The following is a 23,615-nucleotide window of genomic DNA, read 5'->3' on the forward strand; positions in this document are numbered from 1 at the left end:
CTCTCTCTCTCCCTCTCTCTCTCTCTATATATATATATCAGTTCATAACAGCCCTAGCAGAATTGGAGAGGGCATACTGCTTTATTCCATTGTAGAATTACTGCACCAGTGAACCCAGAAGTTCAAGGAGTTTGACTCACTGGCTTATGCTATTGAGAGTGTATTCTGGGTAGGATGAACTGGATAAATAAGTAAAATAAGCTGAGAAGGAAAAAAAATCAGCAAACAAATAGGATAGAAGTGGAACTGAGAGAATGGAGTGGAAAACAAATACAGAACTGTGCAAAAAAATAAGAGTAAAGATGCACAGAAGGAAGATTTCTAATAAAAAATTAATAGGGTACATATACTTTATATAGAACTCCATTCACGCTAACACACCTTTGGAGTGCAGTTTGTTCTTTTATATACAGCACTGGCTGATCTTCTGCTGTAAGGCCGTTCTGTCTTGGAGGGTCAAGTAGAAAGGGTTGAACTGGTGTAAGAACTGGTTTGCAAACATTAGCTTGCTGAAACTCCAGCACTGTCTGGTTGTCCTTACTGCACTGAAAAAGGAGCAAACTTTGCTGAAAATCAACAAGTACCATAGTCTTGGGGGCAAGGAAAGAAATTCTTTCTTCCTCAGTGCCATGATGAAGGGACTAAGTTTTGGGTTTCAAAATTATGGGGGGCTCCAAAATCAGTAGCTTCTTTGAGAAATCTAAACTGCAGGGAATAAAAACATGATCATGGTTAGAAAATGTGGGTGAAAGAAGAGGAAGAAGAGATAAAATGAATGCTGAATTCAGGAAAAAGTCAAGGACAGAGTGTCTGAAGGCTTTGGTCTTTGAATCCTATTCCGTGTTGTTGCAGGCAGACATACCTTCCAGTCCCATTAAAAAATGTATCAGCATTTGGGAATTTGTGTCCAAACGCTGTTGGAAGGCTTGCCAGAACTCTCTTTGACTATGGCCCTTGAAGAACAAAAGACAAAGCTTGGGAATCTCTGAGAATATGTACAGAGTAACCTGAAAACCAGGGAAGCGCAGGGATTGAGGGGGTGGTCTGATCACGGACATTTCAGCAGGGCAGATTGGGCCAAAGGGACCGGCAGACTTTGCTGAAAGACGGTTTTCTTTGGATGTGTTTGTTATGGAACCAAATAACATGCACGTGCTCAGGTATTGCCCCGGGAAAGATGTTTGTGCAATTCTTTAGTGTTGTCAAAACACAAGGGGAGGGCATTGCTAAAGCCACTAGGGAATGTTCAGAAGACAAGGTTTTCTTTGAGGAGAGCAGCTTAGGTGCTGGCTGGGTTTCACAGGCTTCATTTACTTAGGCTGAGGCTGCACCGTTTCCAAGCTGCACCACCGCTGCAACTGCCTGCCTTGATTTTCTTCTCTTATGTGCGCTACGCTCAATAAAACACATTAAAACATGTGAGAAAAAAGGTCCTAGTGAGTAAATTTATACTATGGCTGGGGTAAGACACTTTGATTTTTAAAAATAAAATTCTTCCTGAGCAATGCGGAACCTTTGTTGAAAGCTCAGAGTCTTTTGTAGTTGGAATCGTGCTTGGCATCCATTCCAGGTAGCGCTGGGACTGCCAGTAAAGTTCAAGCTGTAATGTGGACAGGGCCATAGAAAAGCTCTCGGGGACTCTGTTGTTATTACCTATGGCTTGCACTGTCTACAGTGCACTAAGAAAGTTCTCCAATCTCTAAAGCTTGTATAGTGAGAGCACCACTAAGGTCACAGTTTATATTTATCAGTTAACTTGCTAATTTGAAGGGAAAGCAGTGAAGTGGAAATGTAGAAAATAGAAACAACATGAGCAGGTCAAAATATCCAAAACAGCAATATGAAATGTTCCAGTGTAAATACATTTCTATAAAAGGTGTGAATGAAACCTCAAAAAAAACAGATGATGGATTCGGCACAGTCAATGAACACAATTATAAGTAGGTATTGAAGGAGAATATTCCACCAACCATGGATCCACAGATAATAATTAATAAGAACCGACTCCACTCCAGGCAGGCAGGTGCCCAGCATTATTTCACAGTTGACTGTTTGGGGAGGGTAGAGGTACTCACCTTTGCCCCAAATCTTAATAATTTACTGCTGTTTTATCATTAAATCAGCATATAATTGGGAAGGAAATGAAGTTTTTTTTCATTGTGCGAGCAAAGCAATACCGTTAATTTAATCACTCGTAGGAAAGGCTTTCTGTAGTCATTCAGTATTTTGCTGTGGTTTTTTTTAATTAAGTAAAGTAAAAACAATGCCATTTTTGTCATCTGTGCTTGGTGAAAATATGACAGCGTGATGTGATTTGCAACTTAAGCAAGAGCCGGGAAAACTGTACATTTTATCAGGACTGGCAATAATGAATTACAAGGGAACACAAATAAGCTAAGAATATATCTGAGACCTCCTACCATTTCTGAAGTTTCCAGTGTCTGCGGGAGAAAGACTATTTCAAGAACTGTACTTCTTTTTATTTATTTTTTCTCTCAGCAAAGTCGCCACAGCCTTGTATAATAATTGAATTCATTTAGCCTTTAGAATACTGAAGTTTGCAAATAACAATGAAAATGAATATTTCATGACAAGGAGGATGATCAATTATAGTTTTGTGACTGACTGCTAGCCCAGTGCGACGGAGCCAGCGCTTACATTTCACGAGATTTTTGCACCCAGCTAATTAATATACCTGCAACTTAAGTCAATAAGCAGGCAGGTGGGGATAGTTACACAAGACCTTTATTTGATTTTTTTGTCCCTGTTGTGGGCAGCGTTTTGCGGTTCAGCGTGGTCCCTGGAGTTTGTTGGGTGCTCAGGGGCATCACAAACCAGTTGCACCTGCAGCAGCCCCTGTTTTCTGGGCACAGGCTTCGAGGAGGAGACACTTGTGTTAGCAGCGTGGCGGGGTGTTCACACGACAAGAGGGGTTTTCTGATTTTCGGTGTGAAAACGCTGGCTCCAGGTCAGAGAGGTTGGTGCATGGTGTTCGTACAGAAATGCACCCTGAGGCAGCGGTGCTTGCAGGAAAAGCAGACGGGGGGCTGAGCGGTTATGGGCAGGACTGTGGCGGCTGCTTGTAACAACCCTGGTTTCTAGGGGGAGTACACTGGGACAGAGAAGCGATTAAAGAGCAGCTGAGAAATACTGTAATCTAGCTGGGAACAGGATCAGGCTCCCTCCTTATAGCAGGTGAGATAACTGTATGAATGTTTTTTATAGATGCTTACTCCATTCCTGGGAAATGCTTGGGGGTGGGAGGGGGTGCGTGCTGGTGCATTTGGTGTGGAAAAAAACTAACTCAAGTTGAAGTTACCGGCGAGAACCTGTTAAACTAACGAAAATACTTGATGAGATGCACAGTCCTCAAGTGGAAAAAAATAAAACTGTTCAAAGGTGTCATAACTTTTGGCGAACTGTGGGACAGCCTCTCGGAAGGGGGGAGCGCCGGCAGCCCGTGTGGGTGCTGCAGAGGTCGGGCTCGGGCTGCTCGGAGCACGCAGGCTGGAGCTCGCCTGGGAGTTACTTCACTTTTTCTTCATAAGCACAGCTCTGCCTGTTGTTTGCGTGGAGGGAGGGGGTGGAAAAAGAAAGCAAGCCAAGAAATTTAAAAGATAGGGAGGGCTAGGAGCTGCGCTACGGCAGGAGCAGAGTTTCGGGGGTGTGGCGTGGAAATGTGCTTGGGATCGCAGCGTGGTGCCGCGGCCGCCCAGCTCTGAGCGGGTTTTGCAAAGATTTACTTCACTTCAGGCTGGGTCTGCCCCTGGTGACGTCACGGGCTGGAGCAGCGGCACCAGAAGGCTGGATGAGTGACAGCCCAGCCTACTTTTTAATAGCTTTGTCATGTGACGGGGAACAGTAGTAAGACAGGTGCCTTCGGTTCACTCTCAGAGAGGGTCTCGTTGCCTGCATGAGTGTCTGCTTGCTGCCTGCCTGCCTCTGGACCGTAGTTTGCCAGCTTTCCTGCCGTCGCTCCGCAGCTGGATGGCGTGGGACATGTGCAACCAGGACTCTGTATGGAGTGATCTGGAGGTGAGGGCAGCGCGGCGTGGGCAGCGCGTGGGGCGCGGGCACGGTGGGCTTGCCAGGGGCCGGCAGGATGGCCGAGGAGGCAGACTTTGCAAACAAGTCCCAATCTTATCTTAACTCCACTAAGTTTGCTATTTTAAGGTTACTCTGTGATGCCTTGAGCAAATCAAAGCTGAGCTCCTGTCATCAGTATCTCCTGCAGTTGGAAACTATTTTCATGTGCCTCTGGCTCGCTTTCCTGTCATATGCAATATTTATGCTCTAAGATATTGATATGAATCGGTGTCTGAAGTCTTTCCAGTGGCATTTAGTGGCCTGGTTGGAAAAATGCCATGTTTATTTACAATAAGATTAACATTAATTTCCCCCCCCCTAAAAAAAAAAAAAGTTGTTAAAATTAACCAACGGCTTCATATTTTAATTGCTTGTTTTACTGTGCTCTGTCGAAGGTTTTTTTTCCTTGTTTATCAGCTGCAGAATTCAAACATGCACACAAGAATGAATACCCTGTTGTTTGGCTTTAAATGCTTTAAAAAGAGATTTCTGGAAGGAAACGTTTCCCTGCTTCTTGTGATATTGGAATAATGACGCTGTAGCTAATGTCCAGTAGAGCAGGGTCGCAGGCAATCCAAGTAGTCCAGCAAATGGTTAAATCCCGCTGTACGGCAGAGACAACAGGATGAACCATGAGAATAGAGTTTATGCAGGACTGTGTGAACTGCTGCTGCCACTGCTGCTGCTGCTGCTTGTGTAAAAATAGACGGCAATACATCAAATCCACAGCTTCTGCTGGCTACAATTCATAAAGGGGAAAGGAAAAAAAAAAAAGGCAAGCAGCTCCCTGGTAATCTCTGGAGTAGAAAGTGAGGTTTGAGGATTTCTACATGTTTGCATTTGGCAAAATGGAGCGTTACCTGAAAGTTCGGGCAACTTGCAAAGCAAGACAAACTTTCTTTGGACCCTATGGAATGGAATCCCAAATACAGACCTGCTCAAAGGAACTAACTCTCTGGCTGCGAGTTTGGAATAAGTGCTTAAAATGCTCCCCTCAGGCAACGGGGGAAGGAAAAACAGGTTACAGGCGATGCTTTTTAGGTATGATGCTCATGCCGTAGAGAGCTACCCATCTAAAGTAAAAACGTTCCTGTGTTCTCCAGTACATTTTTCCCATCTGGTGGAGCATGCATACGGATTCTCAAGTCTTTTTGTCGTGTTTTAAGTATTTGCAGCTTGCCATTGTATCCACTGATTTCTGTTTGCATATTGTAATTGCTCTTATCTTGTTTTGATTTCTTGGTAAAGTGGAATAGATATGGATAATTCATATGTCCTGTAGCTATTATGAGTCAAGGCTGTAAGTGGATGACTTTCTGGCTCCAAAGTCCTAATTGTTTCTGAGTAGCTGGAGTATCCTGTGGGTTGTTGTCTGGCTTGTAGCGTGGGTCTCAGCTGCCGTAGCTTCATTTTTCCATCATGTATTATTCCTAATGCTGCTAGGAGCTGATTGAAGAACCAGCTTATATGGAAATACTGAAGATTTATTTTAATCACTAGAGTTCCTGCAGTAATTTCAAGCTAGTAACAGAATAGATAATTTATGTCAATGACTTTTTCATAGTGCGAAGAAGAAGAAAAAAAAAAAAGGTTTGATCTTAATATTAATTGTGTGGTGGATGGATTAACTGTGGGTAGGATTTTACCAACGTGCTCCTGCATTGCACTTCCTATAGCAATACAGTAGTGTCTGTGTGGTGCTTTGGCTCAGGGGATCATCTTTACTGATCTAAAATATCACAGGCAGCAGGTACTAGAGGCAGCTTTCATTTTTTGAATCATTAATGTTTGCTGTCAACGTAAAATGTATTATATTCTCACTCACATAATGACAGGATGGCGTGTTGCTTAATAAAGGCCTGCATCACTGTAGCTGATCAGCGTCCCCAGTGCTTCACAGCTTAATGAAAGTGATATACAGTAAGGTTGCAAAGATTGATAGAGAGAATCCACATGACATATATTCTGTCAAGTCTCTCTTTCTGGGGTTCACCCCCTAGACTGTTTGAAAAATTTGTTAAAAATAAATTGCAGATTATTTTTTCATTAATATAATTAATATGGCACAAGTCCAGTCTTCTTTTTTTTTTTTTTTTTTTTTAATTTACCTTCAAAGGCACAAAAACATCCAAAAGGTTAATGGAGAATTATACTTAATTATAATGATTCACTGTTGTCAGTGCAGTTAAGCTAATTTATTGTTTGCACCTGAACTAAGAGAAAAAAAGTCTGTTGGAGTGAAATAACGCACAGTAATTAGCCTTTTGTCTTTAGTGACTGCTTTATCCTCCTAGATGTTACTATAAAATTAAAGCTATAGTTATGGAATAACTATAATATCAAATAACGGTGGGAAGACAGTAAAACGTATGCTAGCAATGCGGGTGCACCTGTTACAGATGTATAGGCAAACAGTAAATATCGGTGTGTCAGATGAGGACAGTTTTAGGACTTGGAGTGTTAAACCTGGCATCATCAAAAGGCCAAATACAAATTAATAACAGGAACACTTGCTAGTAATGTGTCTCAGATTAGAAGCATAATGTCATATTCAGAAACATTGATTTTATTATCATGTCAACATTGGCAAGAGCATATATACTTCACTTCAGCAATTAAATTTTTTTAGGTGACATTGCAGTCACTGTAGGCAAATTAAAGCTGCGATGAGCAGGATTTTTTTTTTAATGCCATCGTTTATGTTGCTTCAAAAGCCCACCGTAGGAACTTAAAAATGCAGATTACCAAGAGTAAACATGTTTAAGTAGGTGGTTCACCGAGTGAAGCTATTTTTACAAACGAAAGCAGTAACAGATCAGCAGGATACTTCAGAAGTCTACAGTATTGGTTATAAGCTACTGACCTCCACAACACAAACCTGAGAATAATACTGAAAATCTACCTTTTCAGTCAAAAACTAGATTATCCTTTAATGAGATCAGAGATTTCGGCCAAGCATCAAAAAAGGTCATCCCTGCATTATAAGATTGCTGCGGGAAGGTTGTGTCTCGCACTAAAGAAGAGAGAGCGCTCTAATTTTTTTTTTTCTCTCCCCTATGACCAAAATAATGATAAAAAATTGTGTGCAGTGAAAATTGTTTAAGTGGGGTTTTGACTTCTTAAAGTTCTGCAGCCGCTTAAATAATAGGAAGAAAAGCAACTGCTATTTCAGAGCCTCATTTCGCAGCCTCGCAGCTCCCTTGCCCCTTGGCCTGTGGGGTGATTATCTCGCAGTGTCCTGGTAGACGTAGAAGTTGTCTGGTAAATTATAGCTCGCACCAGCTGCACCGACTCTTTGTGCCAACAGACAAAGTCTTTGCTGGTGGCTGCGCTGCTGCATCCAGCCCGCGCACTGCAGACACACTGAGGTTCCCAGGGACAAAAACCTCAATGAAATGCACCTTCAGCAGCTCCCGCTGGCATTGTTGTGAAAGGCGGTCCTTGCGAGAGTGACATAACCGGTATCGAGCAATTTGCATCCGTGGACACTGTGTTAGTGCCCTACAGACATTCCTCTTCAGAAAGTGACGCTTTTTGGCTTGACTTCAGTGCAAGTAGAAGTTGGGAAATCATTCAACCCACCCGGTCAACTGACGGGAGTTGAGGAGGGCCTGCTGCTGGCCATCCATAATACAACACTAGAAATATGCAGGGTGGAAGCCCTTAAACACAGCTGACTTTAAATGACTTTTAACCATTCAGCTTTATGTGTGGTTTGCAGTATAGCCATGTCAGCGCAGGTGTTCGGAGATGGGTTACAAAGGTGCGTGGTGCAGCGCAGGAGGAATTACTTCATCAGGCTGCATTGACGTATGGCACTCTGCTATTTACCAAGCTGTCACTTTGTGTTTTCCATAATTAGGAAATGGTTTTGGTGGGTACTCTTAACATTTCAATTGCCTTGCTAAAGTGGATGTGTGTTATTAATATTTTCTTGCTCGGTGGGTCAGTCAATACCCTATCTAGCTTCATACTAGCATATAAAAGGACATTTATTCCAAGTTTATTTGTATTTATCACTATTCTCTTGGTAAGTCACAGAGACAAAAACATTTTGCACTGCTCAAGAGGTTCTGTGCAGACTAGACTTTGTTTACTACCTCAGCCAAAATGTTTCACAGACCCTTTACATTAGAATTACTGGATCAGAGGCTGCTAGAGGAGGAAAATCTATTTGTTTCCCTCAGTGCAGCCACTGTCTGGGGACACTTAGGAAGTGGACTGGGACAATATACGTGTTCACACCAAGCAGGCGAAAGGCTGCGTTAACTAACCCTGCCTGACAACCAGAGGTGAACATGGGGGTGTTTCAGAATTCCCTTCATTTGTGAGGACCCTGACGTGTAACTGGGTGGCTGTGGTCTGTGCATCACAGCGTGCATCGGGAAAAGGGCACAGCAGCATCACCTACCCGTACCTTTTTCATGTCCATATGGTAGCCACCATCATGACTGACCTCAAGGAATACAGTGAGGATCTGTAGAAGTGTCACTGTCTCCAGCTTGAGCTAGCCTCCAGGGCTGAAGGCTCTAACAGGCTGTGCCTCTTTAACCTGAATGCATCAGGAAATGCATGACAGACCTTGCCCAGAGGTATTCATCTGTAACTTCTACCTGCACTGGTTCGCTCTGAAGCAGAATAAGGCCATGCTTTGGCCTCTGCTGTTGGATTTAATAAAGCTTTGAACACGATTGTTATCAAAGAGTATAGGGAGAAGGAAAGCTGTTGCCCCTGGACAGAGATATGATAGAGAAGGCAGCTTATGCCCTTCTGTTTCCCCTTCCCCTTTGCATACCTGTATAGAGCTAACAATGATTTAATATTTAGTGGCATTTTCTTCCAGAAAACAAAGTCAGTTCTAGTGACCCTGTGCCATAGCTTAATCAAGGCTTAGTTCTTATCACATGATATTAATATATTCCTGGTAAGTAATGAAACTACTTCTGTGTTGCTGTTTCCTGCAGTGTGCTGCTCTGGTTGGCGAAGACCAGCCTCTTTGCCCGGATCTCCCAGAACTTGACCTCTCCGAATTAGATGTGAACGACCTGGATGCAGACAGCTTTCTGGGAGGACTCAAGTGGTACAGCGACCAGTCAGAGATCATCTCCAATCAGTACAGCAATGAACCTGCCAACATATTCGAGGTAAGGCAAGGTGATGCAAGTACATGTTGCAAAATCCTTGCTTACTTTTTTTTCTATTTTCTTTAGCCTGGTGGACAACAGTTTTACCATTTTTCCCCTATTAAGAGACAACAAACGTAGTGATGTGTGTTATGGATTATTACTGGCACCCTTAATCCTCATGATGAAAACCAGGCCTGTGATCTGGAGAGAGGAAGGAAAAAAACCTTGAAAGGAGTTAAATGGGACTTTTCACTTTTAAAAGAAATGGCTAAACAGTGCCTAGAGCGCACTGCCCTGTGGTGTCACGGCGAGGAGTTGCATGGCTGTCAGCTACGAAGAAAAACAAAAGTTGAAACGTGTTTGTTGTCTTCCACTTGCATTCCCCAGCAAGAAGTGGAGTGTGGCACAGCAGCTAGCTGATGAGTAGCATTTCTAATGAAGGTTTTGGCTGCTTGGAGTGTTACAGTGTAAGGCACTTGCACACAAATTGAGAGGTCCTTGTAGTTGATGTATAGGGGAGAAAAAGGGTGGACGTGGCAGAGAAGGCAGTGAGGGCTGTGAGTAGCTCAGGAACCAGCACATCATTTGGGATGTCTCATAGATCTCTTGGTGGAGAGCAGTCTGAAAGTAAAAGTTGAAGGGCGGTAAGAGAGATTTAAATGTTTTCTTTAAAATTCTGCGTAGAGGATTAAGGTGTATGAGAGGAGGGTTACGATCTCTTCATCTCCGTCTTCAGTCTTCCTGCTTTTGTTGTGCAAAACCTTCATGATTCTCCCTGTGGTTATGGAATAGCCATGCCGCTCCTGAACCATAACCTCCCTCCCTCCTTGGTGATAGGAGATGCCATAGATCATCCACTGACTGGGAAATGGGACAATAAATTGATTAGCTGGCAGGAAGACCTTGTGCAACAGCAAGCTGCGGGTGCTGCCTCTCACACAGCAGGTGCCACAGCTCCAGGAGCTGCGGCTGGCCCACTGGCTCAGGGAAACCCTGAGTTATCATACTGGAGTTTAAGGGCTTGAAAAAATAACTGAAACAGTATAGTAAAATCTTACCCAAGGACATCTTACCCAAGATGTCCTGAAAAAAAAATTCTTTATATAGCTCTAAACCGCAGTGATCTCTCTGATGCAGATGATGTTACTCTGGATTTATACTAGTGTAACTGCTAACAGAAGCTGGTCCTCTATTTTGAATTTCTATCATTTCCACCTAAGTAACTTGGTGTTAATTTTATTCAAATAAAAGTGAAATTACTCCTGCAAAACTCCTTGCTTAGGCCCTTTTTTTTTTTTTCATTAGTTGTATAATGTTCTGTGCCTTGTTTTACAAAGTTTCCAGAGCCTGTCTAGTTCTTGAATTGCAGTTGTACAGCCTCAGGCAGGGTACGGTGTGCCAGTGTGCAGGTCTGGATGGTCAGTGGCAGGGGGGCAGGGAACACGTTTGCGGCTGGTGTGAGGGATGGTGGTTTTGCTTTTCACATAACCGAGATGTATTTTAACTCATTCATAAAAAAACAAATACAGATGCATTTTTCTTTTGGAAAACGGACTTCTAAGTTGCAAGTTCCTGATAAGTAATATAATTAGCCATCTACCAGCTTTAAGCACGCACATCGTTCCAGTAAAACCAGTAGAACTTGATGTGACTTACCACAGATTCATTGCTTGCCCTGTGCATAACTGCTCGGCTGCACTGGTGTCCCCAGCTGCTGAGTACAAAATTGTCTCATATAGGTAGTGATGATTCCCCTATATACCTTTTATAGGAATTGTCACTTCCTATATGAGACAATTCCCATCTCAACGCATATTGCAAACTGTGAGATAAACAGTTAAGCGTGTATGTAACGGTGTTGGGAGAGGGTGACACCAGGTACTGGTCATTACGTGTAACCTCTCATGGGCCCGTTCGGGTGTGTCTGAGGATGAGCAGCCCCAGTATGAAGAAACAGGTGGTATGCAACTGGGGAATACATCTAGGCAGAAACTAATAGGTCAGAAATGATAATTTGGAAATGAAATATGCGGCTTCCTTCCTAATGGGTAAATTCTGTTGTCCTCTCTACAAACGCACAATTTCCTCACCCTCCCCAGTGTCAGTTGCAGGCTGTCTTGCTGTCTCTGACAGCACCATTTGGCCCACACAACATCTAGGGACAAACTGTGCTCTGGTGGCATTTTGCAATACTGCAGTGCAGGATTAGACTATTTTCAGCTTCATACCATGTTATATTTACATTGCTTGGTTGCTTGGCCTAGAAAGATGGGAATGAAACAGTTACTTTCTCCTCCCATACATGAACCCTGTCCCCATTCTCCATCGTGCAGCTGGATACCTTGCACTATTTCTCGCCTCTGCCACTCTGTAATGTGACGACTGGGGGTGCTCAAGAACAGAAGAAGATGTTTTCTTCCTCCAGAGACTAACTCACATGCTCTGCAAGGAACTATTTGATTTAGCTGAGAGAATGAAAAGTTTTGTGCAGTTTCCCAGTTGGCAGTCTCTAGGTTTTTTTCATATTGATCTGCATTGCCTTTTATTTTTAAAGAAAATAACTAGTTTTTAAATTTTTTTTTTTCTTTTCTTCTCTCTTATTATCATGGGAGCAGCAAGCTTCCAGGTGAGACCTTGTCATACAAAAATGGAAATACAGTCTGTTTAGGATGGAAGGGAAAGAACCAGAATGGCAAACAAACATTGGGAAGTACAAGAGCAGTGTTTATTGTACAAGCTGTACAAGCTACCAGACCTAACCTTGAATGAAGCACGCTCTCCTTTGAGGTATTAATGCAGTACAAGTGGCATTGTCTAGGTGAGGGCCGGTGTTCAAAAGCCCTTTACAAAGTTCCTGGATGTCTCAAGCTGGTGCACTTCTTTGTAAGAAAGGCTTGTCATTCAGAAAGTGAATTTTCTAGCTTTCTGCAAACCACATGCCTGGAAGCTCGCCTGAGCTGAGCACCCACAAGCTTAGACACTCCCAGTGGCACTGGGACTCTCACGGACTAAAAATTAATAGTTGTGGTAGCAACCAAGAGCCAAGTGAGATAAAGGTCCAATTAGTGTAGGTAGAACGTTACTGTTGACTATAAATCCCTGCTCTCGGCCACTTAGGTGCGATGAGATACTGGCGTTCTCCGTAGTATTAAAACACACCAGTAGACGTACCTAATTCATTACTGCGTTATTCTGCTCATGTGCCAGTGTAACCGATACTGATCCTGAATTGAGCCTGTACCGTCTGCCCCAGCGCGGAGGCTCTTCTTATCAACGTGTGTACAGATGTATGTTATGAATTAGTTGATTTCTTTCTGTTCATAGCTTGATCGCTTCTGTTTTTCACCTAGTTTTCTTTGCGGGTTGTTCTGACTACTGGCAAGATAAAATGAAGGAGTTCTTGCCTCTCAGGGCACACTGTCTATTGACACAAGTTCATGCAAGTAAATAGTTAACAAGTCACCCAAGACCAGTTATTTGGAGTGTTCACTCTCAGGATTTGCTTTTTGTGAAGAACTAGACTTTAAAAAACTTACATTTGTAAAAAATTAATTTGGCTGCTTTTAGAAAATCAGAATTATTAGTTTTTCCTTCTCAAAGGCAATGCTGTGTGAAAATGTGAACAACCATACAACTTAACGTGGCATGAGTGAAAATGCTTTTTGTTTGGGAAAACTGTTGTCCCCTGAGGCTTCTTCTAATATACCATACCCTATCATATAAGGCTAGTCATATTCAAAATTATTTATGACTCATGCCTAGCATTATAGAGAGAAGAGACATCTACGGTGGATATATCTGTTGGCATTGCTTACACATAACTCAGCTGATGTTAACAGAAAATGCAGCCCATAGATAGGCAATAATCTGTTTAAGTATAATGAACTTATGTAAAATCATAAAGATTTCTAAGTGTGGTATTCTTGGCAAAACACTTTCCTTAGCCTTTAAAAAGACTTCAGACAACCCACATTGCTTGCCATTCCATGGACTTAATTTATTTACGTAATTCTGTGTTCCAGAGAGATGCTTGCCGTATTTGATGACTATACTTTTAATTGTTTTGCATAGGTGTAGCCCAGGTTCCTTTTCAAGACCATGCAATGTTCCATGTATTTGGAAAGCCTAAATAGGCTACTATGTTTTATTGTAGGCTGCCAAAAAAATGCTGTATTACAAGCAATGAGAATGTGGGGTGAGAAAGAGATGCACAATAAAATGCATACTGTCTTGCCCCTGGCAGCAAGGAAATTTGTGGAGATAAATGATTTCTTATTTATCTGAAAGGGAAGATGGTGAGGGCAAGGGGGAGCCTTAACATCACCAGGATAATTTGCATTGGTTCCGATTAGAAATTCCCTCATGTTCTGTAGTGCTGCCAGTCTCTTTCACTATTTCAGGTTATCCATTCAAGGTTTGCAGCCAGATTCATTAATGAATTACCAGATCTTGCGTAAAATGACTTGGCCTGACTTTTAAACAACCACCAATGTTTTCTTTGCCAGTCTTGTGACTGGTGTTAATGGGTTTCCAGAGAACTGAGCCTATATAGACTTTCTGTACTGGCCTCCCCTAGCATTTTTTTCCACTTTTTAATTTTCTCCAAAACTAGTAGCCCAGGGCAGGCAGTTCAAGGAGATATAATCTCAGGGGGGGAAAAAAGACATAGTAGTCAAATCCTTGATGGCTGGTGCCCTTCAGTGCCAAATCAGCATGATTTATCATAGCCATCTATTCAGCACAACAGAGGCTGGAGGTGAGCTGCATGGTGTACCTCACACAATATGCATAACTAGAGCTCTGAACTTTGAAGGAAAGCCTCAGAGCTATTTGCAAAGTGCTGGTGCTTAGTGAATACTAAATTACATTTAGGAAATAGTCTACTGCTACCAGTTATACTTCATTTTTATTCTTGACACAGACACCTAAATCAGAGAACAGTAACATTTCAGAGATTATGGTAGCAGTTTGGGTATGTTCCAACACTATAATAGGATCAGAATTTTAAGGCCTTTTTTATTATTACCAATAGTCACTTAGTTTCTACTGCAGCGTACTTTGTAGGGAATTACAGCTTTTACTAAAAAGATTAAAATGCTATTATGCAAATGATTGCAGTATGTTATTATGTTTACAAATTAACATCCATGGCTCAACACACAAATTAACTAACTATTCCATCTATATTATTAAGGATTTAATAAAGTAACTGTTGATAAAAATGAGGAGCTTGGAACAGTTAATAGGAACTGATTGTGATTTAACATAGAACTTAAACATTGTGTTTAATGTTCTAGATGGTATAATGGCAGAGTAAAGCTTATCAAAGTGCTTAGAAGAACTGAGATTGTGTGCACGGCATGGCAGCATGTCTGAGGCCTCGGAGAGCACGAATTAAACAGCTCTGGGCAGTAACACAGAGTGAGCAACATATTGTTGAATCTGAAGCTGGTACGGGACCATCTCATATCAACATGTAGTTTCCTGCTCTGATAAGTAGGTGTTTTTTGAAATTCAGATTCATACATATTGAATGTTTTACATTATGTTTTACATGATAAGCACAGGTAGGGTACTTGGGAACTTGCGTCCCTCTAAAATGCATCCTGTAATGAAATGTTTCTATGGCAAATGGGATTTCACTGCAGAGAGTATCGCTGCATGGCAGAAAAGAGGAAGGCTGAGTTCAGTCTGAGATGACTTTACAAACAGCGCTGCAAATTGCTATTCCTAGCAGTTCATAAGAGATCATAAAAGCAAACAGATAAGAGCTACTGAGGTCCTAGAGAAATGAATGTACAGTATGTGCTTACAGGATAGATTTAGTAGGGAGACAGACAACGTTGTAGGTTTAATACAACAATAAACATAAAAGGCAAAAGATGCAGATTTGGGATAGGAAACTTTATAAGAACAATAAAAGGTAACAATGCCTCATAAAAACCGTTTGCGAGAGTAGGAAAAAGACCCTCAGTTCCAGGAGAAGAAAACAGTGGAGGCTGGGCTAAAGTGCCAGAATTTTTATATTGCTAATGGAGCAATGTTACCCTCCTTGTATGTTTGAATGCATTGCCTTTTCCAGTGTCTCTGACCTGACTCAGGTTTCTATGTCTACTAAAGAGGAGACCAGCAGAATAACATCACATCTATGGGGATGATGTATGTAAACTATAATCTGTGGCTAGCTATGCTCAAATTTGAAAAGGCTCAAGCAGTAAGTGGAATTTATTTTACTCGAACCAGCTGCTAGGTAATAGGGAAGAGTTTATGCAAATGCTCTGTATCAAGCATTAGCAAGGTGTTCTGCTGCTCCCTTTCCGGCTTGGACAAACTACAAACTGTCTAAATGTGTCTCTGTTTTAATGCAAGAACCTTGCATGTTGTTTGAAACCTTCAGGCAGAAAATAAGTCCCAAATGAGCAAAAAAACCAATTGCTTTGAGAGCTTATTGTTTGATGTATGAGGCCACCAAGACCATTCCCCAGGCATCTGATCAAGAAAATGCAAGTGATTGCTTTTGCAGTCCCATTAAGGAGATATTTCACCTGGAGCAGCCGTGGCTTGAGGTACCCACGGTGTCTCTGCTCTGCTGAGCACCTGTCCTTTCTGCAAGAGGGAAGGCTGACACTCACCACAACAGTAGTAAGCTAATTAGGTCATTAGACGAATGTCTTGGCCTGTGTTAAAACCAGCCCTTGAGGACACTGTGTTACACTCTGTTCCCACTGGCTCCGTATCTAAATACAAACTGGTGTCAGCTGCCATACAGACAAAAATGCAGTAGCCTCCTTTTGCAGAGGTCATCTTAAATCCACTTTGGTCACAGTCACACTCCACATCTGTTTTAGTGAGATGCAGCTTCTTAAGGTGGCATTTGGACTTCATAAGCACGCAAACAACCGAGCTATAAATTGCTACTGCTGGAGTTATTTTGAATAAGTGTATACTGTTTCATATTTATAATGGTGAGGCTTCATAATATTCACAGTGAATATATAACACAGATCAGTTCAACAAGCATGAAATTGTATGTTGTCAACTTGTCACATAAATAGAGCCATATTCTAGCTTACGATAATGTTGAACTAAATATTTTCTCCCTAGAACTGCAGAGAGGGTCTCAAAAAAGTGGGACAGAGGCTCTGTCTTTTAGGAAAACACAGAGACATTGCAAGTGTGAAGTAAATATTTCTGATTAGATTTTTCTGTTTTTTACTTCCCAGCTTGCTTAACAACAGCAACAGAAAGTTTGCCTTTCTTATACAAATGCTAATTGGCTAAACTGTTAAATTTATTTCCCTTAATGGTTTTATTTCTAGTGTAACCTCTTTTTCTTTTTTTTTTTTTTTTTTTTTTATTGGTGCTATTTTTGCACTGTGCATCATTGCTAATTGCTACTAAATGCTCCATCTTAACCCTGGCGTGCTCTTTCCCTGCTGCCCCATCCCACTTAACATTAACTCCGGCCCATGCCATTACAGGAGGATAAAATCATAGCAAGGCTTAATTTAGGATTTTTTTTTTTCTTAGTGCCACTAACCTATTGTGTATGTGTAGGTCGGGAGGAAGAAATTGCATGGAGCAAATTTGTTGCAGGGAGAAAGTTTTAGTAGTGACTCACGTAGAACTCTTTTTTTCCCTCTGTGAGGAGAAAAGGGACAAGGGAGAGTGTGTGTGTGCACATGTGTGTCTGTGGAAACTTATCCACTTGTAGCTCTTGTTATACTACAGTGGTATGTCTGGTCTTTATTTTGGTGGCTTTGTGCAGATGCACACAGGATCCTAGTGCCCACGTTTGACGGACTGCAGCGCTGGCACGCACAGGGATGGGGCTGTGCGCTCACGCATGCTCAGCCACAGAGGCTGGTTTCAGGTGTCTGTGGAAAGCAGCACCTTTGCAACACGTAGTTGATGGCTCTGCCTGAGTGTTCCATTCTGACACCACGGAGCGACAGCCTTCCTTTGTAATCACCACTTTGTGGTTATGATGAGTCTGAAAGTCTGTGATTGGAGTTAGCTTTTTACCACATGCAGTAATCACTGGGGTTTGTTTATGAAAGCACAAAACCAAAACCTATAGAGATTTTGGTGTTGTCCTGAATTCTGAGCTGTGTGATGCACTGGAATAACATTTCCATTTCCTCACACACATCTGTGCTTTTGTGCTTTACTGTGAGTAACGCAATGGGATGTTGGTCCATAACGGGTACTTCTGATCACTAAGATGATGTTCAGAAGAACAGGGTATTTCTGTGGGGAGCCACAGTGGCAGCCTTGACCAAGTGTTGTTGACTTGTTGATTTATGACAGCTTCGAGTTGCCTGAACTGCTCACAGCCATCTAGCTCATCAGATGAAGTACAGAAGGATCAGCCCTTCCAAGTTTGGTACAAGGTTAGGGGTGTCAACTGGGCAGAGAGAACTCTGCACTTCTGTCTGCTCCTTGAGGGCTCAGCAGTATTAAATCTTCATAGGCATTTGGAGAGGTAGTCCATCAGCTTGTCTGATGGACTGCAAATCTCTCCTACGGGAGACACACTTGCCTGAAAATAGAGAAATTGGGTGGAAAACTTGTTTCTCACCCAAGAGTTTACCTGCAAGGAGGTGGTGACAACAGTTATCTGGAGGATTGGTTTGGTCAGAGGAACATTCTACTTCCCTGTGAGCTGCTAGAAGAAACAATCGGAGTTTTCTCCTGGGATAGTAGTTTCTTCTAGAAGTATTCCTAAACTTTTGTGAAAAAAACAGTTGTGTCCAAGTTGCTGTTTAAGCGGTGACATAATGATCTAGGAACTGCATTGGAGAGCGTAGGTAATAAACATTATGGAAGTGAGACTTCTCACTGGGATTTTTACTCTAGTGACAACGCTGAGAGTTTGCACTTTTCCACAGGGCAGTCAGTGACCCTAAGTGAAAAACAGGTATGATAAGACTATTAAAAGTCTTCTAGTATTCAGGATTTTTTTAAAAAACAAATATGCATTAGTTGACATGGGACATCTAATTATAAGGTGCTCTATCCTGCCAGGCCCTGTGTGTTGAGACTGAGTGAAGAGGACCTTGGGTCTATTGTCTCTACTTCAGGAGAGCTTGTGGGTGAGGTGTGGGCAGCCAGGCAGTGCAGGTGACAGTGTGGCTGGTAAAGCATGAGGAATGGGTTTGCAGCAGGGGAAGGTTTCGCAGAATCACAGAGCGATTGAAGTGGGAAGGGACCTTGGGAGGTCATTTGGTGCAACCCCACCTGCTCAGGCAGGGCCACCCAGAGGTGGAAGTTGAGGAATGATTTCTGTAATTCCTCTGCTGCTGCTTCTTCCCACTTAAAATGGCACTTCATTAGGCCTGGTAGCGAGTTCCTGATCCTATTTGGAAAACCTTACACTATAGTCTTGAGCAACTGTAGATTCTCCAGGAGCTATGTCTCTGTAAAACAAAAGCCCATCATGACCAAATCCTAGTTTTCAGAGGAAGATGGCTGGCAGGCAGGAGTGTTCTCAGTCTGGCCTCAGTTTTCGTGTCAAATTTTCATTTAAGGAAACCTACCACTTGGGCTAGTCCTAGCATCCACAGGTACTTAGCTCATCCATTTCCAGACTTGTTGGACTAGAGAAATCTTAAAGTTGCCAAGTAAAAAAGGATGCATATGCAATTACTTAAGTGTTATTTTAATAAACAATAGCCTAAGTACATGCTTATTAACATCTGGTTGGATGTGTTATGTCCTGTAAGGCTGTTGACCCCCCAGGCATGCACAAAAGAAGCAATAGGCTTTTATTTCTGCCTGTCTGAGGGAAACTTACGCATTTTTTAAATTCTTTCTCTGGTTTTATATTTGCTTTACTTTTTTGCCCCCACCAGGATGGTGTGGATTTTCTTGGCTGTATTGACTGTCCTTAAAAGCCTAACAAGCCCTCTTCACACAAATATGAAGGTATCAAGCAAAATGTTACCGATTGTCACCTCAATTGCATCTGGAGAAGAGCCAGAAAAACTTGCAGGGTTGTTTTTTTTTTTTCCTAAGGCATAAGAAAATATTGCACAGGCCTCAACATGACAGAGACATTCATCCATTTCCAGTGAAAGGATGTTAAACTGCTTCTGCTCGTATGTGATGGGAGTGTTGCCATCTCTTGTCATTCTCTTTGCTGTTGATCCCACTCTGGTATAGGAAGGGTCAGGTCAAATGCCTCTCTGGAGACCAAGTCTCCCATTTGCAGCAGGAAATCTCGGGCAGAGAGGATAACGTTACAAAACAGAGGCTAACATTACAAAACAGCTCTGCTGCCTCTGGCGCAGTCTAGAGCATCACAGACCAATAATTCCTATCATGTCACTCTTGCAGGACCTTATTATCTATGTTTTTCTGTAAATCCGATCTGAGACTGTCATTACCAGTTTCAGGTAGGTGAACACCATCTGGGGGAAATAACCATGTGCCAGTGATGGGCTGGAGGGGGCTTTTGTTAGTTAATCATCCCTGCCTTCCCTTTGATGAGTTAATTTGTCTGTTGAGCCATGGAGGAGCCCCCAAGAGCTCCCAAGAGCCCCTTGTTAAAATTCTGCCGACAAATGGGAAGATAGGGATGATTTCACTCTTTTTGCTGGAGCCTGTGCTATCTATGATATTGCTAAATCATCCGTAAGGCATAACTTTCTCTGCAATCTTTTTGTTACAGTTCTGGCAGCACATTACTTCTTTGTGCATTTACTTTTTAAACATTGTCACTGGATACCTAACCCTCCTGAAAATCTCCTGCCATGTATTAAGGTTAATTGTAGTACTTCCATGTGGCATTTTCGTAGCTGCCATACCTCAGCTATGATACCAAGCTACACTCATTTTTTTGTTCCCCCAGTTTTTTGTTGTGGGGTTTTTTGTTTGTTTGTTTGTTTTTTTTTTCTTTCACTTACTCAACACAGGTTTTATAGACTTGTCTCATGGTAATGCCTGAAAATGCTACTGGGCTTAGTCTCTTTGTATGTAGTAGTGACCAGCCCATCCCTGTTTTATAGTGTGCACTTTGAAATTCTCAGAAGGAGCAAAGGTAGTGAGAGAAGAAAAGAGCTGGTCCTTGCAGCTTGTGAGTGAAGACAAACTCGAGTTATTTTTCCTCTGCTGTCTAACTGGACTCTTCTTCCTCCCAGCCAGCTGGAGGTGGTTACAGCCTGCTGATCTTGCCCAACCCAGGGAATGAAGTTCTAACCTACAACACAGCTAGGAGATGCTCGCTTGAAGTTGCAGTTGTGTCAACGTGATTTGGGACTACTGAACCTGGGGAGAAGCTGCCTTACATAGTACATCCCAACATGGAGACTTGTTTATCTCCAAACCTAAGAAGAAAAATAATTAAATTGAAAAAAAAATTCAAAACAAAACAAACAAGCACCCCCAAAAGACTATGAAGCTAAGAAATACTGTCATTTGGAAAACGCTCTGCTCCAGTTTTGACTAATCAGACAGGAGTTACTAGCTCTGATACAGTGCTCTTACAGCCAGATCAGGAGTTCCTCTTGCCAGGCAGTAGCTGTGTCTCTGCATAGTGCTGATGGCTGCTGTCGGTGGATTTATTAGCTTTCACTCAATATTGATGTTTCTCTTAGGTTCCATTTGGAGGGCAAACCCCTCCTGCCAAAACAGAGGGAAAATGATGGAGGGGCACTGGAGTAAATCTGGAAGGGTCAGCTGGGATCCTACCAGTTTATAGGCTGTGGTTAGAGCTGACCATGATGTACCAAGCAGGTTCCTGCAGAGTTAGTCGATGTCTTTGTATCATGTTTTCAGTTCTGGGCTGGGAAGGGGTATTTGGCTTCATCTTGTCCACATCTAGATGGTGTCCAAGAAGCTGCTCTCTGCTGCAACTGCCCAGGAGCCTTCCCCAGCGTGCCAGGGAGCAAGAATTATGTTGAGGTCTCCACACTGAGTCAGTTCAAGTCCTGTATGGTCAGAGCTAATAGGCCACGGAGGGCTAACTCTGCTGGACCATCAGCATCACCTTCCAGATGGCTCCCAGCACTTGCAGCTCTGTGAACACAGTCCAGATACACTTGAACTGTCTCTCTGTTGACACCATCTGGACCCAAGAGGGCTTGTTAAGGGCAGCCCCATGGTGTATGTAAATGGTTATTCTTGATCTCTCACAAGATTAGAAACTTCAGTTTTTAGACTCAAAGCTGAAAGAGGAAAAAAGACCTATCCCTGAACTTCAACCTATAATAGCTTGTATTTCCTAAACTGTGTTTTTGAAAATTGTGTCTATATATTCTTAAAGATGTGCTTTGGCCCAGCAGGCATGTCAGAAACTTTTTAGAAAATGACTTTTGTGGGTAGTGAGCTTTTCCATCAGCCCAACTTGAAACGTCCAGGAATGCTGCCTTCACCAGCCTGTTACTCCAAGTTGTACTACACCTTTAGCAGGAACCTCAAACTGAACCCTTGCACTTGATCTCCCTTTATTCCTTGTATACCATCATTCCAGCTTGCCCTCCATCACTATAGTGTTACCTATTTGCTGCAGCTTCCATCAGCTGCTTTTTTCCTTGACCAGAATTCATAGGAAGGAACAAAAATCCACTGATGTCTCTTGTCCTTCCCTACACCTGCTTCTGGGAGTGCAATGACAGATACCAGTTTTATTGTGTGCCAATGTTACCGCTCTGTTTACAGCAGATTTAAGAGTTTACATTAGGCCACAGTGTTATCTTCCAGTTTTCCTAATTCTATCTGCTGGCAATCCCAGCGATGCAGTTGGGGTGGCTGCCCCTGTCCTAAAGGAATTTGTGTCAATTTCTGCAGGGACAAATCCTCCCTGCACTAAACCGCTTTGCAGTATTTGCTCAAACTGAAATTTTGACAAAGACATTCTGTCCACATCCACCAGAACAGATCGCTTTTTTTTTTCAGATGCACTTGGAGGTAGATGCATTGGAAGCTGCCTGTACCTGGCTGATAACTGAGACTGAGCGTCTATGTAGCACGATCCATGCCCTTTTCTAATTTGTCTTTGAATGACAAATGTGTCTTCACTGAGTCAGCAGAAGAAGAGATCCTACAGTAGAACTCATTGCCCTTCTATCCCTTTTAAGTGAGCAGCTCAGTTTTCCTAATTCCTTCCAAAAATTAGTCTTTAAAAGAGCTCTTATAAAGATATTCTTCAAACGTATTGTCCAGAACTGCATTATATTCTCTAGTTATTTCCAGTCAAGACTCATCATGTGCTGTTATTTCTTTAGAACCCCTCCTTAAACATAGTGGTATATTCCCAATTGGAAAAAAAAAAATCTTTGTGAAAATCAAAGTTGCTGGGATTTGGTGATAGTCCACGAGTCCTCACCGCTGTTGCATCTAGAGAGTCAAGTATAAGAGCAGAGTGTGGATGACCTCAAAAAAGAAAAGCAGATTTCATTACAAGCTTCTGCAGGAACCATGCACACGTTAGCCAAGGTTCTCTTGAGAGGCTTTAAGACAATAAATTAGTCAAATTTTGCATGGCTTCAGTTTTCATTGTAAGTGTTCCGTTCAGTTCTAAGATAACACCTTTTTAACTTTGAAACTGCAAACTGATAAGCCAGCCCTTTCTCATGGGAAACACCTTAGTAAAATAACTGTCTTTGTGAGGAAGATGGCAGGACAATAGTGTAGCATACTAACATGCTTGTTTTCAATAGCAAAAATGCTCGTAGACTTTGAATGAAAACGAAAAAATGTTGCTGACTGCTATTTAAATGTTTGAATACATCTGAATTACTTCTGTGCAAAGAAAATGCATCTCCTAGTGCCAGATTTGTGCACTGTAAAATTCTTGGAGATGTCTGCCTCCTACTTTTTGAATACTTGTACCTTTGGATATGTGCAGGTGTCCTTTCTGGTTCTAAATGCTGCTCAACTAATGAAGGATCAGGGCCACTTCACCTGATATTCCCCCTCTCTGAAATCCAATAATTGTTTTGCATCAGGGTATAATTGTACCTGTAGGTATTAGACAAACCTGGTAATTCAGAGTCTGTAACTCTCGACTATCTTCCCAAATTGAATTCCATGATTTGGTTAGATTATATCTTATCTCTAACCTTCTTGCTTCAATAAACACACAATATCTAGCCTGTCTTCTCACACCTTATACACAAGGAAAATCATCAAGACTTAATCTGTTGCTGGCATTAATGACACGATTCCTCATCTTAATTCCCATTCACGCTACCTGATATCCCACAAATGCCTTTGAGAAAGTGTTTTATCCCTGATGGTGTGCCAAAGACACTTTCTTCCTCCATCACCGCTGTTTGACTTCCTGTGGGCTTTGTAACGACCTTTGCAGGCTGTGGTGGATGACACAGTCTTACTTACAAAAGTCCACAAACGAGTGCCACATCTCAGGCTGTCACCTCAGCTCAGAAGGTCCATAACAGC

General features: G+C 42.2%; 1 protein-coding gene across 4 annotated transcripts in view; it reads left to right on the plus strand.

Moving 5' to 3' along the window:
• PPARGC1A (PPARG coactivator 1 alpha) overlaps positions 1-23,615 on the plus strand; it is a gene marked incomplete at both ends in the record, with an annotated part of 360,763 nt that overhangs the window by 293,319 nt on the left and 43,829 nt on the right. For 3 of the 4 annotated variants that reach the window (XM_080344250.1, XM_080344251.1, XM_080344252.1), the window contains one exon: positions 9,051-9,230. In XM_080344250.1, coding sequence (XP_080200376.1) covers positions 9,051-9,230 — 180 coding nt within the window. Of the gene's footprint in view, positions 1-3,987; positions 4,036-9,050; positions 9,231-23,615 lie in introns of those variants that run through there. The other variant, XM_080344253.1, reaches the window with a different exon arrangement.

The sequence above is a fragment of the Nesoenas mayeri genome (assembly GCF_963082525.1).
Source record: "Nesoenas mayeri genome assembly, chromosome: 4".
NCBI lineage: Eukaryota > Metazoa > Chordata > Aves > Columbiformes > Columbidae > Nesoenas > Nesoenas mayeri.